This window comes from Vigna radiata, unplaced genomic scaffold, assembly GCF_000741045.1.
Source record: "Vigna radiata var. radiata cultivar VC1973A unplaced genomic scaffold, Vradiata_ver6 scaffold_299, whole genome shotgun sequence".
Taxonomy (NCBI): Eukaryota; Viridiplantae; Streptophyta; class Magnoliopsida; order Fabales; family Fabaceae; genus Vigna; species Vigna radiata.
Window position 1 is genome coordinate 359,854 of NW_014542029.1, and position 26,307 is coordinate 386,160.

A 26,307-nucleotide genomic window follows, 5' to 3' on the forward strand; every position below is an offset into this window, starting at 1 on the left:
TTACTTTCATTTCTACTTTTATTTCTATGCACTTCTTTTTATTCTCTTTTTATAAAAGTGTTTTGGCAATTACTTTGCACCACATACTTTTTATGTTATTTATTTTTTCAATCTAGGTAAAAGTTGTGACATAAACTGTTTGTTTTACAATAACTAGTATTTTATCCGGCGACCATTTTGATTAATAATTTTGAAAGAGTTATAATATTCATTTATAATATGTGTAAATCTATAAGAGACCATTATCTATTAGTTAATACGGTGAGTTTTTTTTTTTTTTTCCACACATGAACTCTACCACTCTTATCTTACAGGTCAATAATAAATGGTAAGGAACGAGTATGACAATAACTATAAATTTTACTCTTAGAAAGAAAGAAAAAGAATTCAGAAACAGTGAATATGACAATAATCTTTATAACCCTTACCACTAATTTTAACAATGGACATTAAATACGTTTCTAACTGAATACTTTATAAACAGAGTTGATTTGAGAATATGAAATAATTCTATTTAATAATATATTGTTAAACAATAAGTGTTCTTTTTAAATATATATATAAAAACGAATCAATATTAACTTCAGTTTTAAGAGAAATATGTTGAAAGAGGTAGGTAGAAATTCATTATATGCACACAAAAATCTTGTAAACTGTTGGCCTGTGTTAATTTGAACTCCTTTCTATGCCAAATTAACCATCTTGCTATTTATAAAAGAAGGTATTGCAAACCAATACAGAGGAACTTGTTTCAAGTTGAACAATGACTTTTTCAACCTTCAAATTAAATTTGGGTCAATGGTTTCAAAACCTCGAAGAACTTTAATGTACACTTCCTTAGAACTCTTCAGAGAACTGTCTGCCTAACGCTTAAGCATCAAAGTTGAGGGTTGATTTTAAGTATTGAACCTACCGCCGGGGGTAAGCCACGACTGTGATTTTTCCTGAGTTATAAATAGCTCTGCACGAACTAGAAAGGACATCTTTTGGCAGAAGGAACGCAAAACCACACTTCTTCACCCCTAGGAGGCAGATTTTGGATGCGAAAACTCTGATCTACAACTTTTAGGGTTTTATATTCCATTCTTTTCATTCTGTTAATCTAGATTCACCATGTTTATGGTGAACTAAACTCCATTGTTGTTGGAGAAACGATGTAATCCTATTGAAACTCTCATATATTGAATTATTACTTATATTCATATGCTTTCTTTTATTAATTGTTAGAGTTTTTCTTCCATTATATTTGCATGCTTTGTTTAAGACATTATTCAATAGCATAATCTTTGATTCTATCTATATGGACACATGTGGGTAGGTCTAGACAAGAGGAAATTCTCTTGGGAGCAATATTACGTAGACATAGGGATAGGAGGACCAATTGCCTTTAAGCTTCTGCGCGAATTTTGTAATGCATGATCAATTGCTAGGGAGACTAGACATAGTAAACTAGTAATTAAGAGTAGGCTCTTTTCACTAAGACATTGGGATTAGGGTAAATTAGAAAGTGGCATTAAAATTGACAAAGAGTAGAATTAAGTAGAATTCATAAATATATGGGAGTGGATTATGATGAAATCATAAACTCTAACAACATAACTCATTCATACATCATCCAACTGCGTTATCTTTTTGGTCAATTGATCCAACCTTTCCATGCATATTTAATTTTTGTTTTTGCATATAAAACCCTAATTTTCATTTCTCAAGTCTAAAAAGATCAAGATATCACATGAACATTTAGGCACAATAGTCTATAGGGAAACGATACTCGGACTTACCGTTTATTATTACTTGATACGATTCGGTACACTTGCCAGACTCTTCACAATATTCTTTGTTTTTATAGAAAAACTAAGTGTTGCTTTTGCTCCCATGATGTTGGACACAAATGCAGAAAGGGCTTTAGACGTCTGTAATTTTGGGTTTTTAACGTCAGATTCCGATCTGACGTCTTTATGGGTGACGTTAATGGAATGTCGGACTCTATAGGTCAGATGTCTAAAACATCGTTGTATTTGATTGGATCTTTCTCCGCCTGAGGCCTTTCAAGTTGCATTGGCTCATGGTGATTCGAGTTTACAACTTTATATTTTAGTTGAAGAGAATGGATTGTACATCTTTTTTGTATTGGTTGGTTTTAATAATGTAGTTGAGGGAATTAGAGGAGTGCAAAACGCAAGAAATTGCCGCCCAAGAATGCTGCCCAAGGACACGAGCAAAACTGCACAAAAACTCAACGGAAACGCATTTTAATCGGTTCAAATGAAAGATAATTCATCAAAGAGTAATGTAATCGGAGTATAATTAATTTTAAACGGTGCAAAAACTGAGAAAATGAACCTAAAAAACGTAGCCCGTGGAGAGAAAACGCGAGGAAAATGATGAATAGTGAGTGCGTGTAACTGCTGCCTCGCGTTTGCAGTGTTTTAATGCAGACATTTAGAAGTCGGTTGCCCCCATGATAGACGTCTATAGACGTCGGTTCCCCCACAACAGACCTCTATATGGCTTTAGAAGTCAGAGTGGCGGGATCAGACGTCTAAATGGAGTCAAAAAGTGACTTTTTAAATTTCTGTGCTGAGTATTTCGAAGTCGGTTCCCACCATAACAGACGTCGGTTCCCCCCAAGAAAGTTGTCTATATGGCTTTAAAAGTCGGAGTGGCGGGATTAGACGTCTAAATCGAGTCAAAAAGTGACTTTTAGATTTCTGGGCTGAGGATTTAGAGGTCGGTTCCGGCCATAACAGACGTCTATAGACGTCGGTTCCCCCACAACAGACGTCTAAATAGCTTTAGAAGTCGAGCCCCCTCATAGCCGACGTCTAAATAGTTGTTTTATTTACGGAAAATGTCACCGGTCATTTTTTACGTTGGATATTCGAGGGTCAGACGTCTAAAGGGTGACGTTAAAGGCATTTTCTGCACTAGTTGGATGTTCTTCCTAGGTGGGTTTTCTCCATACTTGGGCTTCCAACTTGTATTACAACAATGGAACTTTCCATCCCATATGAGTTTTCTTGTGAGGCTCATTTGTCATTCTAGAACTTGAGGTTTCTTTGCAGTGAAGATTTCTTCATGTGTGGCTCAGTGCCAAAATCGTTACACAGCCTATGACTCATATTTTGAATCTTCACAAACCACCTTATGGATCTCAACATCAACATTAAAATTTAGTGTCAACTTTTTAATTTCTTTTGCTTGCAGAAACAATACAAACATATAACTTTTACATTTTATAAATCTTGTATTACATAGTGGGTAACAAGTAAAATCTATCAAAATTTTGTATGTTTCAATAGATTACCAATGACAAAATCTGTGAATAATGCTCGTATGTAAAAAATTATATATCAACAATACATTAGACACCAATAAATTAGACACCACTAAATTAGACGGCTTGATATATATAACATTATCGAAGAAAAAATTGTTGATAAGTTGAGCTCTTTAATATTTGTCTTGAACAACGGAAACATCGTTAGTAACTTGGAAATATGCAAGTGGATTACATCCCTTACACCTAAATAAACCTATCAATATTTGTACAATAAACAAAAGACAACACTAAAACAAACATGCCAATATTTCAATCCAAGCATAGACATGCCATACTTACCAATTACTAAACATATATATATATATATATATATATATATATATATATATATATATATATATATATATATATATATATATTAAATTTAATATCATCATTCCAAATTGGATAAATTATTTAACTAATAATACGTAATAACATTGTAAATACATAATAAAAAAATCGTAATAAGGTGAAAAAAATTATTTTTTAACACTAGTACAAAAACGCTGTTTAACGTCACTCAGTAGACTTCGGTTTCCTGATAACCCGACGTATATGACTGCACGGTGGCATTATCATAAATAGTTTGGTGAACTAGACGTCAGTTTCAAGGTTAGGCAACGTCTATGACATTGTCGACGTCCAACCTGCCGCAAACTGACGTCTAATTGTCTGAGGTAGGTGATAAGACAGTCAATTGACGTCGGTGTTCACGGGGACCGACGTCTACTGGGGATGCAATTAATGTTGTTCACCTAATTCCCAGGCGCTTAGACGTCACTTAGTCAAACGACGACATCTAAGGCCTGTCTGGAAGGCGGGAAGACAAAAAATTCTTCAATTTAGACGTCGATGTTGAGGGGAAGCGACATCTATGTTATTATAGACGTCGGCTCCCCATCACAGCCGTCGTAAAGATCCCTGACAGGAAATCAAACGTCAATCAGTTCAGCTTCCTAGACGTCGGATAGACGTCGGATCCCCTAGAAACCGACGTCTAATGGGTATTCAAAAAGTCAGTATTAATGTAAACTTGAACGTCATATTAGTTCGATACCCAACGTCTATGTGACTATAGAAGTCGGTTTTCGGAGCAATTGACGCCTCTTTTCATTTTAAATAAACCGCAAACTCTTCGCGACAATCAGTTTCTGATATCGCGTCTTCATCTTCTCCTTTTTCTCTTGCTTCACCTCTTCTTTTACTCGCTTGCGACACCTCTTCTCTTTATCTCTTGCGGCATTGAATTGTTGTTTCTGATAACGTCATTGTCTTCCTCCTCTCCTTTTTCTCTCTTGCGGCATTGCATTCCAGGTGCGTGGTTTTTATTGTTACCGTTTAACCTTTGTCAGTCTTTCATCGATTATATCTTCTGGTTCAACTGATTAAATTTGTTTTCTGTGTTGTTGTTGGTGGACTATAGGTCTTGGGTTGAGCTAGGTTGCTGCGAACTGGGGCTGTAAGTCTCTGTCTGGGTTGAGCATTAAAAGTAATTTGCGTCACCACTATTATGTCAGATAGCCAGAATAACAACTTAAAAAATGTGTGGTATAATATAATTTTGTCAAAGTTAGTTGTGAATCGACTTATTAAGCGTTTTTCGTCTTAGTTTCATAATTTCCACTTTCATTTCTTTTTTTTTTTTTTCTGTGCACTTCTTTTTATTTTTCTTTATAAATGTAATTTGGCGAATTATTGCACCACATAATTTTTATGTAATTGTTATTTTATTTTATAATAAAGATCATTTTATCCAGCGACCATTTTGATTCATAATATTGAAAGAGTTAAAATAATATACTTAAATTAAGTGTAATTTTATGTATAATATTCATTTATAATCTCTGTAAATTTATAAGAGTCTATTATGTATTATTAATAAGTATTTTTTTTTTATAAAACCGATTCAATTAATATCTTTAAAGAGGTAGGTAGAAATTCATTATATGCACACAAAAATCTTGTGAATTGTGGTGTGTATGAAGTCAATCGACTTGTCATTGATTAAGTCCTTCATCCCTCGATATCACAAGGGCCACGATGGAGAACAGGTTGAACCACAGTGGCATTGGAACGAAACTTCCAAAGCACTCTGTCATTTCCTTTTTCAGTTTAAGAGAAACCAAGGAATGTGTTTGAAACTTTTTCATAATTTTCCACAGGCAAAAGTAGAAGAAGAGATAAAAAAACTGCACAAGTAGAAGAAGAGGAAAAGTTTCTATATATTGGTTCTTCATAATAGATAACAATTTTATGAAGACAAACTCTGACGTATAGTTTCTATTTTTAAGAAGTATGTCAGTCCTGTAAGATTTACTTCGGACAGTATCTAGAAATCAATAACAATCCATAAAACAAACAAAACAACTTAATCAATCTGAGTTTGTTTACTCTGTGCCGAGTATTTGGTTCATCTTTAATTCAATTAGTAAATCACATTTAATATTTGAATGCGTTACTCTCTCGTTTGATTACAAATTTAAAATAGTTTAATTAGTTTGACTTGAATTATGGAATTGATTAGATTATTCCAAACTGATAATCACATTTTCTGCACATGTTATCTTAATATAATCTAATAAGCATTTAATTTTATTCATTACTTCCTCTTTGTAAACATTGTCATTAGGTATGGCAAAAAAATCTCCTCCCGTGAGGGATAGTTGATACCCGTAGATATTTACTATCTCAAACCCCTGGTAACAGATATTTTAATACCCACTTTTAAACGGGTTGAATGCATGTATTATACTATCTGTACCCGTGGATATCTGCTACCCGCACAAAATAAAAATAAAAATTTAATTTTTATTTTATTAAGTTAAATTTAATTAAAATTAACATTAATTTATATTTTACAATGTTAAATTTAATTAAAATTGTACTATGAAGTATACCTATCGAAATTAATTGTCATTTATGGACAATTAACAGGTATTAATAGGTCACATTCCCTTACACTATACAAAATATATTATTGGGTTTGATTGCCTAAAAATATATTGCATTAATGGTTACTCAATGGGCTTGCCTTGCTAGAGATAGATGGAAACGTTAAAAAAAGTTAAAGACTAATAGCATAGTCTTGGGAATGGAATGTAATAAAATTATGTTGGTAACAATCTAAAAAGAAATAGAGAAATGTTTGATTACCCAAAGGAGAGCTAGTGGGCTGGTGTTCAGTGTTTTAAATGATGGACCTATAGAGTTGGAAATTGTAAAATGAATTTAACTATAAATGAACACTGTTAGGGGGCTGATGTGCTAGAAAATGATGGGTAGAAGGTACTAACTGCTAAGTAAAAATTGTTTATGCATCTAAACGCTCTCATGTTTTTAAGTTTAACCAAATAACATTAAAACGAGATAATAATATGAAAACAACTTAGGATGAAAACACAAGACTTAGAACCTGAATCCCCAACATAGAAAACCTACACAAGACTTGAACATGAATCCCCAACATAGAAAACCTTAGCAAAACAGTTAGGTTCTTACGAAATAGAAAAACATCTAAGTCAAAAACATCCAAATGTTGTGATAAACGATTGTTGTACTTAAAGCATCTAAGAGAGTTAAAGTTAATCGCTTAAAGCTTATCATACCTAAGGGTATTCATTTTAGCTCTCGAAAACATAACAATGTCAAACGATGTCTTTGACAAAACACACTAAAAGACTAAAAGATTAAATACAAAAAAAACATAAACAAGTTAAACGCTATATTTCTAGAGAAGATACAAAATTAAAAAGAAGTGTTTACTTGCCTAAACGTTACCATGAGCTTAAACAATACTTCGTCCAACGATGAAGTCTTACTCAACGTTTGGTATCTTTAAGAGAAAAACTTATTTGTCAAATTCTACCTTAATGGTAGGAAATTAAAATAGACTTTGATGTTCTGAAAATGCATATTTGTTGCATGCACAATTTACTCTTCTCTTTGTAGATAAGTTATTCTACACACATCCATAAAACTTCAGATCAAATATCAGAAGTGGACGTTAGAGACAAAAGAGATACTCAGAGAATGTTCTTCACTTGAAGCCATAGCTAAAAGGACGTGCTACCTACTTCAAACAAAGTATTGAAAAAGAATCCCTACTCTGACAAGTTCACTTATCCAACGATTGTTGTACATGAAGAAAGAGAAAACACAAGAATCAAGGCAAACGCTCAGTCTAATAGACACTTATTCAAAAAACCTTTAAATAGAAAAGCCTTTGAAAGAAAAATCCAAAGGATGCCAAGAGAATGGAAATAGAAAAGATTACAAGGAAATATCTATCCTTAGAACCATTCAAAAGAGAAAAAAAGAAAGAGCTCAAGAAAAAAATATCATATCTGACTAGAAAAAAGAGAAGAAGGAAAAAAAAGAGAAGAAAACAAATGCTCTCAAGCTTCATTGTAATATATCTTACTGCTTTATATTGTAAGAAAGAGAGAAATAGCAAAGAGAGAAACACCTGAGTGTTTCGACTGCTTTGTATTGTAATCATATCCTCTCTACGAGAGTAATAGTCTGAACGACTTGTAAGTCATCGTTGATTGCAGTTCTGGAGAGAATTAAAATACTTACAACTGAACTCAGATTGAGTTAAGGAAATCTAGGTGAGGTCTAGTCTAGTACCAAGAGCGGTGCGAATACTCAAAGGAAATCTTTGTAAGAGCTGCTAAGTACAACTAGGAGTGGTTAAAATACTCAAATGCCAAAAGTGGTGAATAATACTTAACCAGGAGTGGGTTACTCGTTCTAAATAGTTGTCTAGGGATAAATCCTTGAGAGGCTAAACTCGAACTAGACGTGCTGTCTAGGAGACCAGAAATGGTATAAGAATACTCTAATTAGTTAGGATTGACTAAGGGAACCAGGAGTGATTTATAATACTTGGACTAGTCATGTTCAGTAGGAGACTGGGAGTAATAATAATACTTGCAACCAAGAGTGGGTTAAACTCATCATGTAATCTTGAAAAGATTAATGAAACCTCTTAATAGTTCATAAGAGAGAACTTGATGTACCTCAAGATTGAGTGGACTAGTATAAAAATTGTGCCTTAATGTTTTCTTCTTTTAAAACTATTGTTAAATTTCCTATGTCATCGTTTGAAAGAATTCTTAATTCACTAATGCAGTAAAGGGAAACGACACCAGTTATTTTCATCTATATGCAACACTTCATGAACCGAGGTATATACAGGCGAGGCAAAAATGGGTAAGCTTTTTGCCTCGGTTATGAACTGAGAAAATGTGCAGGGGTCTTTTGTCTTGGTTGGTTTCGAACCGAGGCAGTAGATGCGTTTTTTTTTTCTTCAGAAAATTAGGCCTTTTGCCTATTCAAAATAATTTTTTTTCTTTTTTTATTTGCAATAGGACAACGAAGACGGTGACAAACGACCGAAGGCTAAGATTAATGGCTGGTGGCGACGACGAACAATTGGTGGCAACAACAAACAACACAGTTCGCACAAGAGAAATAGAGGCAGCAACACTCATACGACATAAATGAAGCCAAAGAAGATGGAGACCACACCAGGCACTTCGTGCAACAGAAATGGAGGCCATGAGCCAACAACTTTGCCTGAGAGAGAGAATAGTTGTGCGAGGAAGAAGAAGGAACAATAGGTTAAAATTTTTTAGGACCATGGCTAGTGGTGGAGGCAGCGACTGTAGAGTGGCAAGGAAAAGTTGTTCTTCGCGAGATTGGAAACAGTAGTTCGCATTCGTGCTCTCTAGCGGAAAAAGAAGAAGAAATAGTGAAAACATGTTTACTGTTTTACACTTCTGGAATTTAACTATCAAAAAGGTTATTACCTCGATTATAAACACAACCGATGTGTAAAGCTTCCAGAAAAAAATTTAAAATAAAATTGTAAATGGAAAATTTTAAAATATCTACTAACTATAGGCCTCGGTTCGCGGTTAAACTAAGACATAAAGGGCCTATGATATTAGTTAAAATGGAACCGAGGCAGTAGAGATTGACAAAATGGATTTGGAATGTTCAGAATCAGAGGTTGTCAATTTCTGGCAGGACATATTGTCTCGGTTGGTCAGAGAACTGAGGTAGTAAGCTTATTTCGAAAAAGTTGTCAAGGGTTTTGCCTCGTTTGGTCAGAGAACCGAGGCAGTATACACCCTTAGACATCAATCTTACTGAACTGAGGCATATAATGTCGTCAAAATTACGAAATTACCACCGCATTTTTATACGCTTTAGTTTTTTTTTAAACCGAAGTGTAATGTGTGATTTTAAAAGTTGTTTATTTAATAGTGTTTGTCTATCCTATAAACCCAGGTCTTAACATGGTACATCTTTGTATATTCCCACCACAAGGGATTAGATACTTTAGGAAATATTTTGAAAATACTATTCAACTCTCTAGTGTTTTTTTTTTGTGTACTTCAATTAAATGTAAAAAATAACATACAATAAAGCTCTTTTTTGTAATAGTGTGAGATGACAATATTAACGGTGACATAAGCTTTCCCTATTAAAATATTTTCTTAATATTTAGCTGGACTTACAAATTTTTTAAAATATCCTTAAAGAAAAATATCTATTTTATGAATTTATAGAAAAAACAGAGATAATATACGTATTTCTAATTGTATCTATTTTCATATAATATTTTGTCTCTAAGAATAAATAACATTATTTATTATTCGTGTAAAACTATTAATTTGTAATAATATGGAGTCTTTCTATGTCGTTAGGAAAATGAACCATCTCGGTACCCACAAATAAAAATATATTGCAATAATACAATTTGTTCGACAGAATTGCATTTTGAAGTGCATTTTCCGAGCACTTTCTTAATTTTATTTTCAAATATTAACTTCCAATTCATTAATTATTTGTAAGGACGAATTTGATGTTTTTTTTTTTTAATATAATATTGTCGTTTAAAATGAAAATACACAAGTCTTCTTCAAAGTCAATTGATATTGTTGAAATTATTGAAATCTTGCATGCATTAATGAAACGCAGAAGAGTGAGAAGAATAGGTAATTAAGGGGTTGGTGTGTGAGTATAAATGTGGGTATAGGGAGAGCTTAATTCAGAATACGTATGAATCTAATTCTATAGTATTCACTCTCTCTATTTCATCATCATGAAGAATCTGAAAGTGATGATGTTTATGTTTGTGGTGAGTGTGGTGTTGCAGGTTGCTTATGGACAACACCATATCCGATGCCTTCCAAAGGAGAGGGATGCACTCCTTCAATTCAAGGCTGTCATTGTTGATCATAACGGCATGCTCTCATCTTGGACCACTCCCGACTGTTGCCAATGGGAGGGGATTCGCTGCACCAACCTCACCGCTCATATTATAAGCCTCCACCTTTCTGGACAGTATAATGAATCACTTTCTCTTGGCGGTTATGTTTCTTACGAAGTCTCTCAGCGTTACATTGGCGGAGAGATTCACAAGTCGTTAATGGAGTTGCGACAGTTACAGTATTTAAACCTCAGTTTCAATTATTTTCGAGACAGTAATATTCCAGAGTTTCTTGGCTCTCTTACCAACTTGAGATATCTTGATCTCTCTTCATCTTATTTTAGCGGAAAAATTCCAACTCAGATAAGTTATCTTTCTCATTTGAAATATTTGAATCTTGCAACAAATTATTATTTGAATGGTTCAATCCCTCGTGAACTTGGAAATCTCTCTCAGTTGCAGTATCTTGATCTCAGTGGCAATTCTTTTGAGGGAAGTGTGCCATCTCAGATCGGAAATCTCTCTCGATTGCAGTATCTTGATCTCAGATGGAATTGTTTTGAAGGATACATTCCTTCCCAACTGGGAAACCTCTCAAATTTGCATAAACTCTATCTTGGAGGATATCATAGTGCTCTCAAAATTGTCACTAGTGATCAATGGTTATCTAATCTTAATTCTTTAACCCATCTTTCCTTCAATTCCATCTCTAATTTTAACAGTTCTCCTAGCTGGCTTCGAACCATTGCCAAGCTACCAAAACTAAGAGAACTCAGTTTAATTGAATGTGGCCTTTCCGATCATTTCCTCCTTTCATTCAACCCTTCCAACTTAAATTTTTCTACTTCCCTTTCTATCTTAGACTTTCCTTCAACTCCTTCACGCAACCGAGGATATTCCAGTGGGTGTCAAACACCACTTCCAACCTTGTTGAGCTTGAGCTTCGAGGTAACCTCTTGAAGGGTTCCACCACAAATCATTTTGGTTTGGCCATGAATTCGCTTGAGCACCTTGACGTCTCCCAAAATGTGTTCAAGGGCGAGGATATGAAATCATTCATGAATATATGCACCCTTCGTTCTTTACATATGTCTAGAAACAATATTACCGAAGACCTTCCGTCAATTCTTCATAATTTCTCCGATGGTTGTGTTAGATACTCATTACAAGAATTTAATTTGGCATCCAATCAAATCAAAGGCTCCTTACCTGACCTTTCAGTGTTCTCATCTTTAAAGATATTGGATCTTTCTAGCAATCAATTGACGGGGAAGATACCTGATTTCTCAATTTTAAAGTTGGAAACGCTGAATCTGAGCATGAATCAAATTAGTGGTACTTTGCCTAACACCTTCAAATTGTTCCCATCATTAAAAAGACTGTACCTTGATAATAACATGTTAAATGGGACAATTTCTGAAGATCTTCGATTTCCAACAGAACTTGAGGAATTATCCTTGATGTCAAACTCTTTGAAAGGTGTGTTATCTGACTCCCATTTCTATAATATGACAAAGTTAAGGACATTGATGTTGTCAGATAACTCACTCACGTTAGACGTTAGTCAAAATTGGGGTTCAGCTTTTCAATTGGATAATATTGAATTGAGGTCTTGCAAGCTTGGTCCTTTGTTTCCCAAATGGCTAGAGAAACAAAACAAATTTCAATACCTTGACATTTCAAATACTGGAATATCAGGTACTGTTCCAAAATGGTTTTGGACCAAATTTGGATTGTCAAATTGGATGAGTATTGATATTTCATGTAATAATTTACAAGGTACGATTCCAAATTTGTCAATAGAAAATCATTATGATTCTCTTAGTCTTGCATCAAATCAATTTGAAGGTCATGTTCCATCATTTTTACAAGGCTCGATATTTCTTGATTTATCTAACAATAAATTTACAAATTCTTCTTGGTTTTTATGCTCTAGTGGTGCAGTTGATAATTTATACCAATTAGACCTTTCAAATAATGAGTTTTCTGGACAAATTCCGGACTGTTGGACCCATTTCAAGTCATTGGCTTACTTAAATATGAGTGAGAACAAATTTTCTAAAAAAATTCCTTCTTCAATGGGATCACTCCTTCAACTTCAAGTATTGTTATTGAGAAACAATAACTTAGGAGGTATGATTCCTTCCATCTTAAAGAATTGCACAAATTTAGTGATGGTAGACATAGCGGGAAATAGATTATCAGGATCTATCCCAGATTGGATCGGGAATGAATTATCAAAGTTGCAATTTTTAAGCCTAAGAAGCAATTATTTATGGGGAAGTTTACCATTGCAAATTTGTTATCTCAAAAGAATTCAACTCTTAGATCTCTCCCTAAACAATCTATCTGGAAAAATTCCTACATGCATAAAAAACTTTTCCTCAATGGCTCAAATGACTTCTTTGAGAGATTGTCAAAGTCATCGATATTTGGTCCACACAAGATATGTGACAAGTAACTATTCATACAATTTGAATGCATTTTTGATGTGGAAAGGTTCTGAGCTAATGTTCACAAACATAGGATTATCACTTTTAAAAAGCATTGATCTATCATACAATCAATTATCCGGAGAAATTCCAAAAGAAATAGAGGGTTTATTGGGATTGGTTTCATTGAATTTATCAAGAAATCAACTCACAGGAAAAATTCCTTCAAATGTTGGAGAGTTAACATCACTTGAATTTCTTGATTTGTCACGAAACCAACTTGTTGGTTCTATTCCTTCCAGTCTTGCTCAAATTGATCGACTCACTGTGTTAGATTTGTCACATAATTACTTATCTGGAAAAATTCCAACTGGCACACAATTACAAAGTTTCGATGCACTGAAATATGAAGATAATGTTGATCTCTGTGGACCACCATTAAAGAAATTGTGTATTGATGGAGTGACAAGACAAGAACCAATTGTTAAAATTCAAAAGGATGATAATTTGATTTTCAACCGTGAATATTATATAAGTATGACAATTGGATTTGTCATAAGCTTTTGGGGAGTGTTTGGCTCAATCTTAATAATACGTTCTTGGCGTCATGCCTATTTCAAATTCTTAATTAATTTATCAGACACCTTCTATGTCATGACCATGGTGAAAGTTTTGAAGAAATTGCACACAAGATAGGAGGTAATATATTTTAACCTTATGTTACAAACTTAATTTTTCAGTCTCTTTCGATCATGTCTAAAAATTGTTGTCATTCTCTTTTGTACTTTTAAACATTGCAATGTTTGTGCCATGGATGATAGATATAATCATTTTTATAAATACATTTTTTTATGAGTTGTAATTAAAGGAAAGATCAGCAATATAAATCTTAATATTTCCTAATCGTTAGATATCTCTTTTCTTTTCATTATGTTTTGCTTTCTTTACTTTTGGCGAAATTAATTATTTGTTTAATTTTTGGCAGAGGAAATCTTGATTATAGGTGTGAAGTAGTGTAAGGGAAGAAATGAAATTATTGTTGAAGATCGAAAGGGTTGTGAGGGTAGCCTACTGAAAGGATATCAAAAATCAGAGAAGAGAGCTACTTCACTTGGATTTGGAGAGAAAAGTGTTTTCTTCTTCCATTTCTGTTACATTTTTAGTACTATATTATACCTTTAGTTATTTGTACAAGTTACAATTTAAGTCTTAGAAATGGATTACATGACAATGTAGTGCTAGATATGTATCATAATTTAATTCTACTGATATTGCATGGTTAAATATACGGATGGACAAATCAAACTGAACTGTACTGCTAAAAACTGAACTGAACTGTAAAACAGTTCAAACAAACTGAACTCTAAAACAGTTCAGAAAAACTGAACTGTTTTTTTTTTTTATCAAACTGAACTGAACTGAGCTAAATTACAGTATGAACTATTAACTGAATTGTAAACTACACTATTAAGTGATCTGTAAACTGCACTACCTGAACTGAACTATTAACTGAATTGTAAATTGCATTAACTGAACTATTAACTAAATTGTAAACTACACTATTTTTAACTAAACTACAATATAAACTGAACTGAACTACTAACTATACTAATTTTAAACTGAATTTTACTAATTTTTAAACTAAATAGTATAACAATACATGTTCTTTTTAATTGAAATTTATTTTAATATTTATTTTATTTTATTCATAAGTGTCTAATAAATTGATTTTTAATTATTTAATATTATTATTTTCTATTTTATTTATATTTCTTTTATTATTAAAAATTATTTTATTGTTTATTTATTTTATTAATAAAAAAAATATAAATATATATATATATATATATATATATAGTTTAAAAAATATAAAAATATAAATTACATTTTTTATTTTTATTGATAAAAAATATATATTTTGTGATAAAAAAATTGTCTTAAAAAACTAATTATTATTTTTTTATGTGAATAGTTTTTTTTATTAATGTTTTATTATTAAATAAAGTTTTCTTAACAAGATGAAACATGGCACTAGAGAAGATGTAAGAGTAAACACAGTTGTCACAGTTAACTGAACTGTAACTGTTATAAATTCAGTTTTTAAAAACTGAACCATAGAATAGTATACTGAACTGTTAGTAATAGTGGATCAATTATTTTTAGTATAATATAGCACAGTTAACTGCAGTATAGTACAAATCAATTATTTTTTTCCCAACCCTAGTTAAAAACAACTTTTAATTTTACTTTATCATTAAAAGACATATGACAAGTTCAATTTTTTGAACAACTTAAAAGCCAAAGAGGAAGAAAAGTGAGGATTAAATAGTTCAGAAAAAGCTACACAAAGATCTGCCTTCTAAGGCAGCCATAAAATAGTGCTTCCTACATAAAATTTATCGTACAAATTTTGTTTTCCTTTTTATTTTATTGTTGTCTTGTGAATTATACTTATTCTTGTAAGTTATATATATAAAAGAGCTAGTTTAAGAGGGATGAATTCAACTATCATAATTTTAAATGATAACAAATTTGAACCATATAATTTTTTATGTTTTTAATTAATGATTCAAATTTGATTAATTAAAAAAGTTATTTACTTTACAAGTTAAATTACTTAATTAAAATCAACTATTAAAACTTAATATCTAAGTATTTTTAATCTAAATTATAATTTTTGTTGCATATTTATATCTTTGAAATAACACAATACCAAATTTTAATCTTTTAAATTATTTTTTTATTATAATTTAACTACAGAAAAATTCTAACAAAATCAAGAAGACCCACTTTGCCATCTCATTTTCCCAGTTCTCATTGTTACTCGTTTACCAAATTAGTTGTTTTTCCATTATTCCTTTAAATTTTTAGGAAGAACGAAAAATTAGTAGTTTTCCATTATTATTTCCTCTATAAATTTTATGATTTTTATCATTTTATACCTTTAAATCTTTAGGAAGAACGAAAAATACTTCTTATGTAGTATACTATAAGTGAAGCTTAGCATTTCTTATGTAGAATACAATAAGTTAAGCTTAGAATTTACATATGACAAAAAATATTTTTTTATAACAACTATTTATACCGTTTATAATTCATCACGGATAAAAAATTAGCATGATGGCATAATTATAATTATAATTCATCACGGATAAAAAATTAGCATGGTGGCATAATTATAAATATGGTAGCACTTTTATACCAATTGTATTTAACAAGTATAAAAGATGGGTGCAATGACATTTTTGTAATAAACAATTAAACTTTCCATATTGATTTTAGTTATAACACTCGTAGAAAGTGGGCACAAGGACATTTTTGTAATGAATAAGAAAAAACTTTCTGCATCATTTTTGATTATATTTGGTATTGAAAGTAGTTTCTTATTTTTTTTTATTTGAAAACTCTTCACTTCCTCACAAAACCCTAACAACCCCAAATCCCCAAAACTGTAAAAACAAATTTTGTTTCCATTTTTCACCTATGGGAGTTTATGTTTTGATGGTGATTTGAATTTTGTTATTATGTGCGTTGAGAGAATTTGAGGATATATGATTTGCTTGGTGGAAGCGATTTTGATGAAATCCAACTAAGTGTTCATATATTTTATAGGTGTTTGAAAGATTGAAAAAGAAGGACTTTGATGGTTGAAATACTTTTTTATACCAATTGTGCGGTTAATTGATGTAAAAAGTATTATTTTTTATACTTTTATACTTTTTTATTAAAGGTACTAATTTTTACACCAATTTTGGACCAATATAGCAAAAGGAAATTTTATATACACCTCCTACCATATCAGTTGTAGAATTAGTATAAAAATGTTTTTTTAACGAGTGTATAAAGTTTTTTTATATATTAATTAGTGTCAACAAGACTATTAATATAAATAATTGAACCTAACTACATTATCAATAAAATTGCACAATCAATTTACAAACTAATATTTGAAATTTATTATTATATAATACAACATACGTAAGAAGTGTTGTGTAAAACATTAATTCCCATGCCAAAACCATTTCATTAACACACGTATAAACCCTTCTAATGAAAAACTTGCAGCCATTTGTCTTTACTTATATATTTAAGGAACTAAGGGTAATTTCCTGGTCTTACTTATCTTTATTGTTTGAATAATCTTTAGAGTTTTCGCCTTCCGCCTCTCTTTTCTCCTGTTCCTGTTGAAATAGGACGATGATAACAGTCTGAAGAGTTTTTCTTTTTGTCGAACGTTTGTCTTGCTTCTTGCTCTAAATGTCTAATCGGTGTAGGGGTGACCTACATCTATACAATTTCGAGTATGCATTTTGTTAGTAGCATGCTCAACATGTTCATCAAATGCAACATGTATAGATTTTTCAACAAATAAATTCTTTTATTATATACTCTATAGGCATTTCTAGAAAGAGAATAACCAATGAAAATAGCCTCATTGGCTTTTGAATCAAATTTACCAAGACTCTTTTTAACGTTGTTGAGCACAAAGCATTTATTGCCAAAAATTCTCAGATGAGTGATGTTAGGTTTTCTTCCTTTAAACAACTCATAAGGTGTAAGTTTCAGCATAGGTCTAATGATTGTACTGTTGAGCAAGTAGCAAGCTGTACTGACTGCATCTGCCTAAAAGTATTTAGGCATATCCCTCTTATTTAGCATGGTTCAGGCAAGCTCTTCCAGGGCTCTATTTTTTCTCTCCACAACGCCATTTTGTTAGAGAGTTCTAGGAGTAGAGAAGTTGTGAGATATCCTTAATAGTTGTCAAAGTTTTCATTCTGGACTTCCCTGCCATGGTCACTCTTGATTGACTTGATCTTGAGATCTTTTTCATTTTGTATCACAGATGCAAATTTCTTGAATATCCTAAAAGTATCACTTTTGATAGCAAGAAAAAAAGTCCAAGTACATCTAGAGAAGTCATTTACAATTACCAAACCATAAAGATTTCCACTAAGGCTTTTGATTCTTGAGGGACCAAACAAATCCATATGAAGCAACTCAAGAGGTCTAGTGGTAGACATTTCTCTCTTGGTTTTAAAGGATGTTTTTGTTTACTTTCCCTTTCGATAAGCATCATAAAGTCTGTTAGAAACATATTTTATATTTGGTAGGCCAATAACAAGATTCCTAGATACCAGTTTATTTAATTGCGCCATATGAATATGAGCCAGAATCTTAAGCCACAATGAAGCATCATCATCTTTAGACAACAAGTGTATAGATATTGTTACACCTTTTTCCAATTAGCAGAAGTTCATTTGTTGAACCATTGTAGATAAAGTAGTGGTTAGGTTCAAAAGTAATTTTTAGCCCTTCATCACAGAGTTGAATTATACTAAGAAGATTATGTTTTAGTCCTTCAACTAGTAAAACATTTTCAATTACACACGAGGATGGTGTTTGAATTTTACTGATTCCAACAATTTTACCCTTATTGTTGTCTCGATATGTAACGTGACCGCTTATCTTATGAGAGAGACAAATGAATCTGGTTGGATCACCTGTCATGTGTTTAGAGCATCCACTATCAAGATACCACATTAATTGCTTTTCTCCTTGCTTTGCACATGTTTTAGCAGTGTTTGATTTTACCATCATGCTTAGGTCTGTTCGTTGTAGATTTTGGTCCTTACACTACTTTCGAACATTCTTGGGATTGATATCAGTTTTTCTTGTATTCAGAAATTTGATAAACTTTTCTGATAACATGTTTGATTCTTTTCCTTTAGATTTCAGAGTGTTGGTGTTAATTTCTTCTTCTTGTATAGATTTCCGAAATGTTCCTATCTTAAAGAACTCATAAGAATTGTTATTAATAGAACTACACATATCTTTACAGATAGCATTCGAGAAATCATCATTTAATTCACTCTTACTCGTGATCAGAGCAACAAAGGCTAATAGGATCAAATTAATCGATTACATAGAAAATCTAATCGATTAGTTTTTGAGTAATTTTCAGAAAACCTACTCTGGTGCCAATTGTAAGAATTATTAGGCCTTATTTCTCCTACCCAGAGGGGGTGAATTGGTTTTTAATGAAAATAATTTCTTTTACTATCTTTAGAAAAATCTTTAGAACTTTCTTTAACACATAAGACAATAAAAGGTATAATGCAATAAAAAAGAGTTAAAGGATAGAGAAAACCAACACAAATTTTTATATTGGTTCGGCCAAGCCTACATCCAGTCTTCTTCAACAACCTTAGTTGAAGGAAACTGGTATAATGATTGAGTTTTCAAGCAAGAATACAAAGAATACCTCTCAATGCATTTTCCTTCCCCACTCAAAATCAATTTTAGCAAACAAGAGGTGAACAACCTCACACTCTCAAAACCCAAAAAGTAATTCCAACTTTCTGTCACCTTCCCAACTCTAAAAAAACCTTGAGAGCAATCCCAACTCTCAATGAGAACAAACACAGTTCTCTCCCTCTGGCACAAATGCACAGAAACTCAACCTACAGATTGAAAAAGATAAATCTGATCTTCACAGCAGACACTCCAATACTGTAGATATGATCAGCAACCTTTCAGCACAGTTCTTTACAGAAACTTGATGTATTAACCCAACTTTAATTCTTGATTCTTCAAGATGGTTCTTGGACACTTCTTGTAATCAAAACTCAATCACAATGTTAGTTATGAAATTGTATATTAAGTTTCTCTTTTTGAAAGAACGTGCAAGAAATCTATTTATAGGATTTTCACTATCCTAGTGTATTTTAATCGATTACCAAATTAATTTAATCGGTTATGCATTTAACAGTGCTACCCCAAAGTTACATTAAAACATATTTAATTGATTAAGCAATTAATGTAATCGATTGCACATATATTGTAAGTCAAAACTATTTAAAATATGACCATTATGACAATTAAGACTTAACATGAAAACAATTTTCAATGTGTACGAAATTTAACCGATTAAGTAAATTGTGTAATTGGTTAAGTATTTCATTAAGCAATTTTTGAAAAGTTTTCCTTCTAAAAAACACAACACTGCACTTTTCAAACATGTGTTAGCAAACACATGAGTTTTAATCAATTATGCATATAATGTAATCGATTAAAACTTGTTCTTTATAATAGTTAAGCATTAGTTGATATCTGATGAGACTAATTGATTACATAACCACAGTAATCGATTACTTCATACATATATGCTTTGTGGAAGTGGTTTTAACATTTAAAAACATGAGTATACATACTACATATATAAACACATGTATGAACATAGTAAGTATGCAAACCAATCAGTTCAAGCATGTTTGTAAGTGCTTTGAAACATATAGAAACATTTCTATTGTTTTCATAGAAACATTTCTATTGTTTTCATAGAAACATTTCTATTGTTGTCATCATCAAAAACAAAACACACAGGGGATTACGTTTACATTGCTCCCCCTATCAACACTTTCATAAATAAAACAGTACCAATACAAGAGAGTTTCAAAGAGTTACATCTTTGCTTCAACAATTTAGGAGATTTAAGTCCTCATAATGGATGGAAAGAATATGAGAAACTATTGCAAAGTCTCTCTCTAAGATATATCGAGAAGTCTCTTAAAATAGAGGAGACATATATAATAGTATCCTTGATTGTGTTGTAAAGTCTTTCTCAAATATATTTTCATTAGTTTTTGTTCATAAGTCATCAATATGGAGTTATTCCCTTAACATACTCAATAACTCAATCTATAACGCTTAAAGTTTCATATAATTAGACATTAGTAAAATATAAAATGGTGCAAAATAAGTAATTTGCGTCACAATACTGTCTTGACACTCTTGTATTCGCCTTCGCTCTATATTATATTTTTTAAAATTTATATCACATATAGACGGCTTGCCCCTTAAAGAAATCAATAATATTACACATAGCACGACCTACTCATGGTTGCTTTTTATTTGTTTTTCTCAGTTGTTGGAAAACGCATTAACTTCTTAGGAAACTTCTTCATAATTTGGCACAAGCAAAGGTGATGATGTATTCCTGGAAATACTTTGGCAATAGTAGTTCCAATGGCTAAGTCATGATCTGTTAAGATAGATACAAAATTTTTCCAATCCATTGCCTCTGACCAAGTATGAAACTAAGCATGACATGATTTTAGTCATTGTTCAAATATTTAATAAACCAATTGCTTTTCATGTCACCTCTTAGGAAAATTTAAGCACTTTGTTATCCTAATCTTCTTCATTCATACAATTTTTCCTTTTGTATTTACCTTCTACAACATACTAATATGGCTGTCTTTTGTTTTTACTTGATTAAACACGTATTCCAAAACCATTCTTCTTCACAAATCTGCACTGCAAAGTTTTCTAACTGTTTTTAATAAACTCAAACTCCATCTGCACATAATTAAATCGACTTTCAAGGGAAGAAGAAAAAACTGCTTTACTAGTAATTCACATTGGTAATTATTAATTCTGACGTATAGTTTCTGTTTATAAGCAGTATGTCAGTCCCGTAATCTAGAAGTCACTAAAAATCCATAAAACAAACAAAAACAAATTGCTCAATTAGAATTGACGTATTCAAACAACTTAATAAAATGTGTCGGTTTACTCTGCGCCCATGCATTTCGTTCATCTTTAATTCAATTATAAATGACATTTAATATTTGAATGCATCACTCTCTCGTTTGATTAAAAACTTAAAATAGTTTAATTACTTTGACTTGAATATTGAAATTGATTAGATTATCTTAATATCATATATTAAGCATTTAATTATATTCATTAGGTTCTCTTGGTAAACATTGTCATGGATGAAATATTGTTCCTTGCAATAATTAACTTATTCACATAAGGTAGCCTCTCATTTGCAATGTAAATAATAAGTAATTTGAACTGGATTGAATAAAGTCATAATGCTTCAAGGAAGTAGCCAACTAGCAAACCAACGGAACTTATTTCAAGTCATATAACGACTTTTTCAACTTCCAAATTAAATTCGGGTAAGTGGTTTTAAAACTTCAAGAAACTTTCATGTATACTTCCTTAACCAAATCACCAAAAAGAAACACGTTATGTACATTTGTTTAGTAAACATTCCATTTTTTTATTATCGCCATTTGCCAAGAAGATACGAAATCATTTATGTCACTCGAACAACTGTTTAATCATAGTCTATTCTCTCTCTAATGATGCCTTAATATAACAAGTTTTGCTTTTAAACCATTATTTTTTTTTTCTCTTTTGGATTTCTTCTTTGAATATAATAGGATTTCTTCTTTTTTTTCATTATTTTTTTATTATTTCTATTTTTGGCGAAAATAATTATTTGTTTAATTTTTGGCAGAGGAAAATACGGATTATATATAGGTGTGAATAATGTGGAAAAATGGAATTATTTTTGAAGAGGTCAAGGGTTGTGAGGGTACCATGCTCAAAGAAAAAAAAAACATGAGAGGAAAGAGGAAGAATTATATATATATATATATATTTTCATGCAATAAATCTTTACTTCTAATTCACATTGGTAATTATTAATTAAAGACTAGAAAAGGACTTTCATAATAGAACATTTTTATGAAGACAAAATTCTGACGTATATTTTCTGTTTTCTAAGAAGTATGTCAGTCCCGTAATCTGGAAGTCAATAAAAATCCATAAAACAAACAAAACAAATTGCTAAATCAGAGATGACGTATTCAAACAACTTAATAAAATGTGTCGGTTTGCTCTGTGCCCATGGATTGGTCATCTTTAATTCATTTCGTAAATCACATTTAATATTTGAATGCATCACTCTCTCGTTTGATTAAAAATTTAAAATACTTTAATTAATTTGACTTGAATTATGGAATTGATTAGATTATTCTAAACTGATAAACATTTTAGTTTCTCTCATTAAGATGCACGTCTTATCTTAATATCACATATTGANCATTTAATTGTATTCATTAGTTTATCTTTGTAAACAAACTTTTTCATTTTAATTTTAAAGTTACTTTGTGATAAGTTTTATAGCAAAAAAAAGAACATATGTTTTTTTTTACCAAGTCATCATTATAAATACATATTATAGGACTTGTTACCTAAAATAAGACAAAATCAAAACAATAAAATATTCATCTAATGTTCATAAATATAATCATAATTATGTCCATAAATAGATTAAGAATATATCTCCTAATAAATAATAAAATAAAATAAATAGTTATAATGATAATATCTAAATATATCTTTTCAAATTTGAGCATAAAGATCTTGAAGGTTTAACTTACGATAAAGAGACTCAAATTGTGCTTTTGCTACTTGTAGCGTTTGGTAGGAACATATAGAGCATAAATGATGTAAGTTGTTTCATTACAAATAAAATGACAATCAAGTTCAATATATTTTATTCTTTCACGAAAAATTGGATTTTGAGCTATATGTAATGTTGATTAACTATCATGATATAATTGCAATAAGCACCACCAAACTAGTCAAAAGAACATATTGTAAGTGGACAACCCACCCAATCCAAATCACACCATCATGTAGTTCTAGTTTTCTAGCAGAAGAATAATACCTTATCCTAGATGTTTCCTCAACAATCTAATAACCCTTAAGATTTCCTCTCAATGCCCTTTACAAGGTTTTTGCATAAATTGAGATTAAATGTTAACAGAATAAGCAAGACCAAGTCTAGTCATAAAAAAGTAAATTAATCGTCTAATCAGTCTTCAATAGGGTTCTAGATTTCAAGAGGTGTATTAGAAGTCAACGCCAAGTTATGGTTTTGTTCCACTAGAAAATCGCAAGCTTGACACCTAATAAACCTATGTCTGCAATAATTTCCAATGCATATTTTTGCCGACAAAGGTAAATTCCCACCCTATTATGGGCTATCTCTAGAATATTTTAAGAGACCAAAGTTCTTCATATGAAAGTTGGAACCTATATAAGGTTTAAAAATTTTCATGGATGAAATATTATTGCTAACAATTATCGAGTCAACTTTTATGTTATGAGACATATGTAGAAAATCATATTCACAAATGTCGTTGACTCATGGAATTTGGTAAGATGAACATTTTATAACTAACATCTTAAGCCATTATCATTATAAGTTTACTCAAACTGTTCATTGTGTAGATATTTGAAAATGTGTCTACAATGGGGGCAAGAGTTCCTAAAGGATGTTAGGTAAATTCTCATTCCTTTTAAGTGTTTATAGATGATGGTAGGTAAATATTAGATGTATTCATTATACATTGAGATTAGGAACTATTATTTGATGTGTAAATAGTAGGAAATATAGTGATTATTTTGTTCTTTGTATATATATCTGGACTGTATTCTGAGACGGTTAGGATTGAATTTTATGCAAGTCTATATGTGATAAGTAGAACATATAGACCTAGTATTGAAAAAAACAAATTTAATATTGGTTAACGCCAAAATGAGTATAAAAGGTAACTTTATATACCGATTAAGATCATAACTGGTATAAGAAGTTTGGATCATATATAGATTTATACCGATTTCAGAATTGGTATAAAAAGTGAACTTTCTATATTCGTTCCAGAATCGGTATAGATAGTTGAATACTTTCTATACCGCTACTTTTATATACTAATTCGAAAACGATAGAATTTTTTTAGAGCAATATAAAAAGACTTTTCTGTACTAGTTGATAAATTCTCATTTTAAAATCAACAATTAAAACTTAATATCTAAGTATTTTTAATCTATATTATATTTTTTGTTAGCATATTTTATATCTTTCAAATAACACAATATAAAAATTTAGTCGTTTAAATTAATTTTTATTATAACTTTACTGTAAAAAAATTCTGACAAAATGAAGAAGAAACTAAAAATGCGAACTACACTGAAATAGAGAGGCCGGTGAGACAACCCAGTTTGCCATATGTACATGTGAGAAGGAGTTGTCAAAAGTTAGCTATCTCATTTTCTCACTTCTCATGGTTACTCATTTACCAAATTAATTGTTTTCCATTATTATTTCCTCTATAACTTTTATGACTTTTATCATTATGCCTTTAAATCTTTATTCCATTAGTTACTTTTCTTTGCACAATCGGATTTCAATTGATTGGAATAGAATTATTGTCACAAAAAAATTCCCAACATTGATAATGAGGAAAGTGACAAAGGTGGATTAATAAATTGAGTTATATTCCTGTATATAAATTGAATAAAATGTTGCGATTAATAAAATAGCAGGACCGACGACTTTGAATAAAGTAAGGGAAAGGCAGAGTGAAAAGAATATGTAATTAAGGAGTTGGTGTGTGAGTATAAATGTGGGTATTGGGAGTGCTAAATTCACAACACATATAAATCTAATTCTATACTATTCACTTTCTCTATTTCATNATCATGAATATTCTCAAAGTGATGATGTTTGTATTTGTGATGAGTGTGGTGTTGCAGGTTGCTTATGGACAACACCATATCAGATGCATTCCAAAGGAGAGAGATGCACTCCTTCAATTCAAGGCTGCCATTGTCGATCGTTACGGCATGCTCTCCTCTTGGACCACTCCCCACTGCTGCCAATGGGAGGGCATTCGCTGCAACAACCTCACCGCCCATATTATAAGCCTCGACCTTCATGGAGAGGTTCATTATGAATATTTTTCTCGTGGAAATTATGAAGTCTCTCGGCAGTATTACATCAGTGGAGAGATCCACAAGTCATTAATGGAGTTGCCACAGTTACAGTATTTGAACCTCAGTTTCAATTATTTTCTAGACACTAATATTCCAGAGTTTCTTGGCTCTCTTACCAACTTAAGATATCTTGATCTCTCTTCATCTTATTTTAGCGGACAAATTCCATCTCAGATAAGTTCTCTTTCTCATTTGAAATATTTGAATCTTGCTGATAATTATTATTTGGATGGTTCAATTCCTCTTCAACTTGGAAATCTCTCTCGATTGGAGTATCTTGATCTCAGCTACAATTCTTTTGGTGGATACATTCCTTCCCAACTAGGAAACCTTTCAAATTTGCATACACTCTATCTTGGAGGATATGATAGTGCTCTCCAAATTGTCACTAGTGATCACTGGCTATCTAATCTTACTTCTTTGACCCATCTTTACTTGTATTCCATATCTAATTTTAACAGTTCTCCTAGCTGGCTTCGAACCATTGCCAAGCTACCAAAACTAAGAGAACTCAGTTTAATTCAATGTGGCCTTTCCGATCATTTCCTCCTTTCATTCAACCCTTCCAACTTCAATTTTTCTACTTCTCTTTCTGTCCTTCATCTTTCTGGTAACTCCTTCACACAACCAATGGTATTCCAGTGGCTGTCAAACACCACTTCCAACCTTGTTGAGCTTGACCTTAGTTC

General features: G+C 31.5%; 1 protein-coding gene across 1 annotated transcript in view; it reads left to right on the forward strand.

Moving 5' to 3' along the window:
- The window catches only part of LOC106778977 (receptor-like protein 12), a gene marked incomplete at its 3' end in the record, with an annotated part of 41,326 nt that extends 15,075 nt beyond the window's left edge, over positions 1–26,251 (forward strand). Inside the window, exons 2-5 of the mRNA XM_014666986.1 lie at positions 10,494–11,495; positions 11,786–12,245; positions 13,047–13,462; positions 25,379–26,251. Coding sequence (XP_014522472.1) covers positions 10,494–11,495; positions 11,786–12,245; positions 13,047–13,462; positions 25,379–26,251 — 2,751 coding nt within the window. The remainder of the gene's footprint in view (positions 1–10,493; positions 11,496–11,785; positions 12,246–13,046; positions 13,463–25,378) is intronic.
- Between the last annotated feature and the right edge of the window lie 56 nt (positions 26,252–26,307).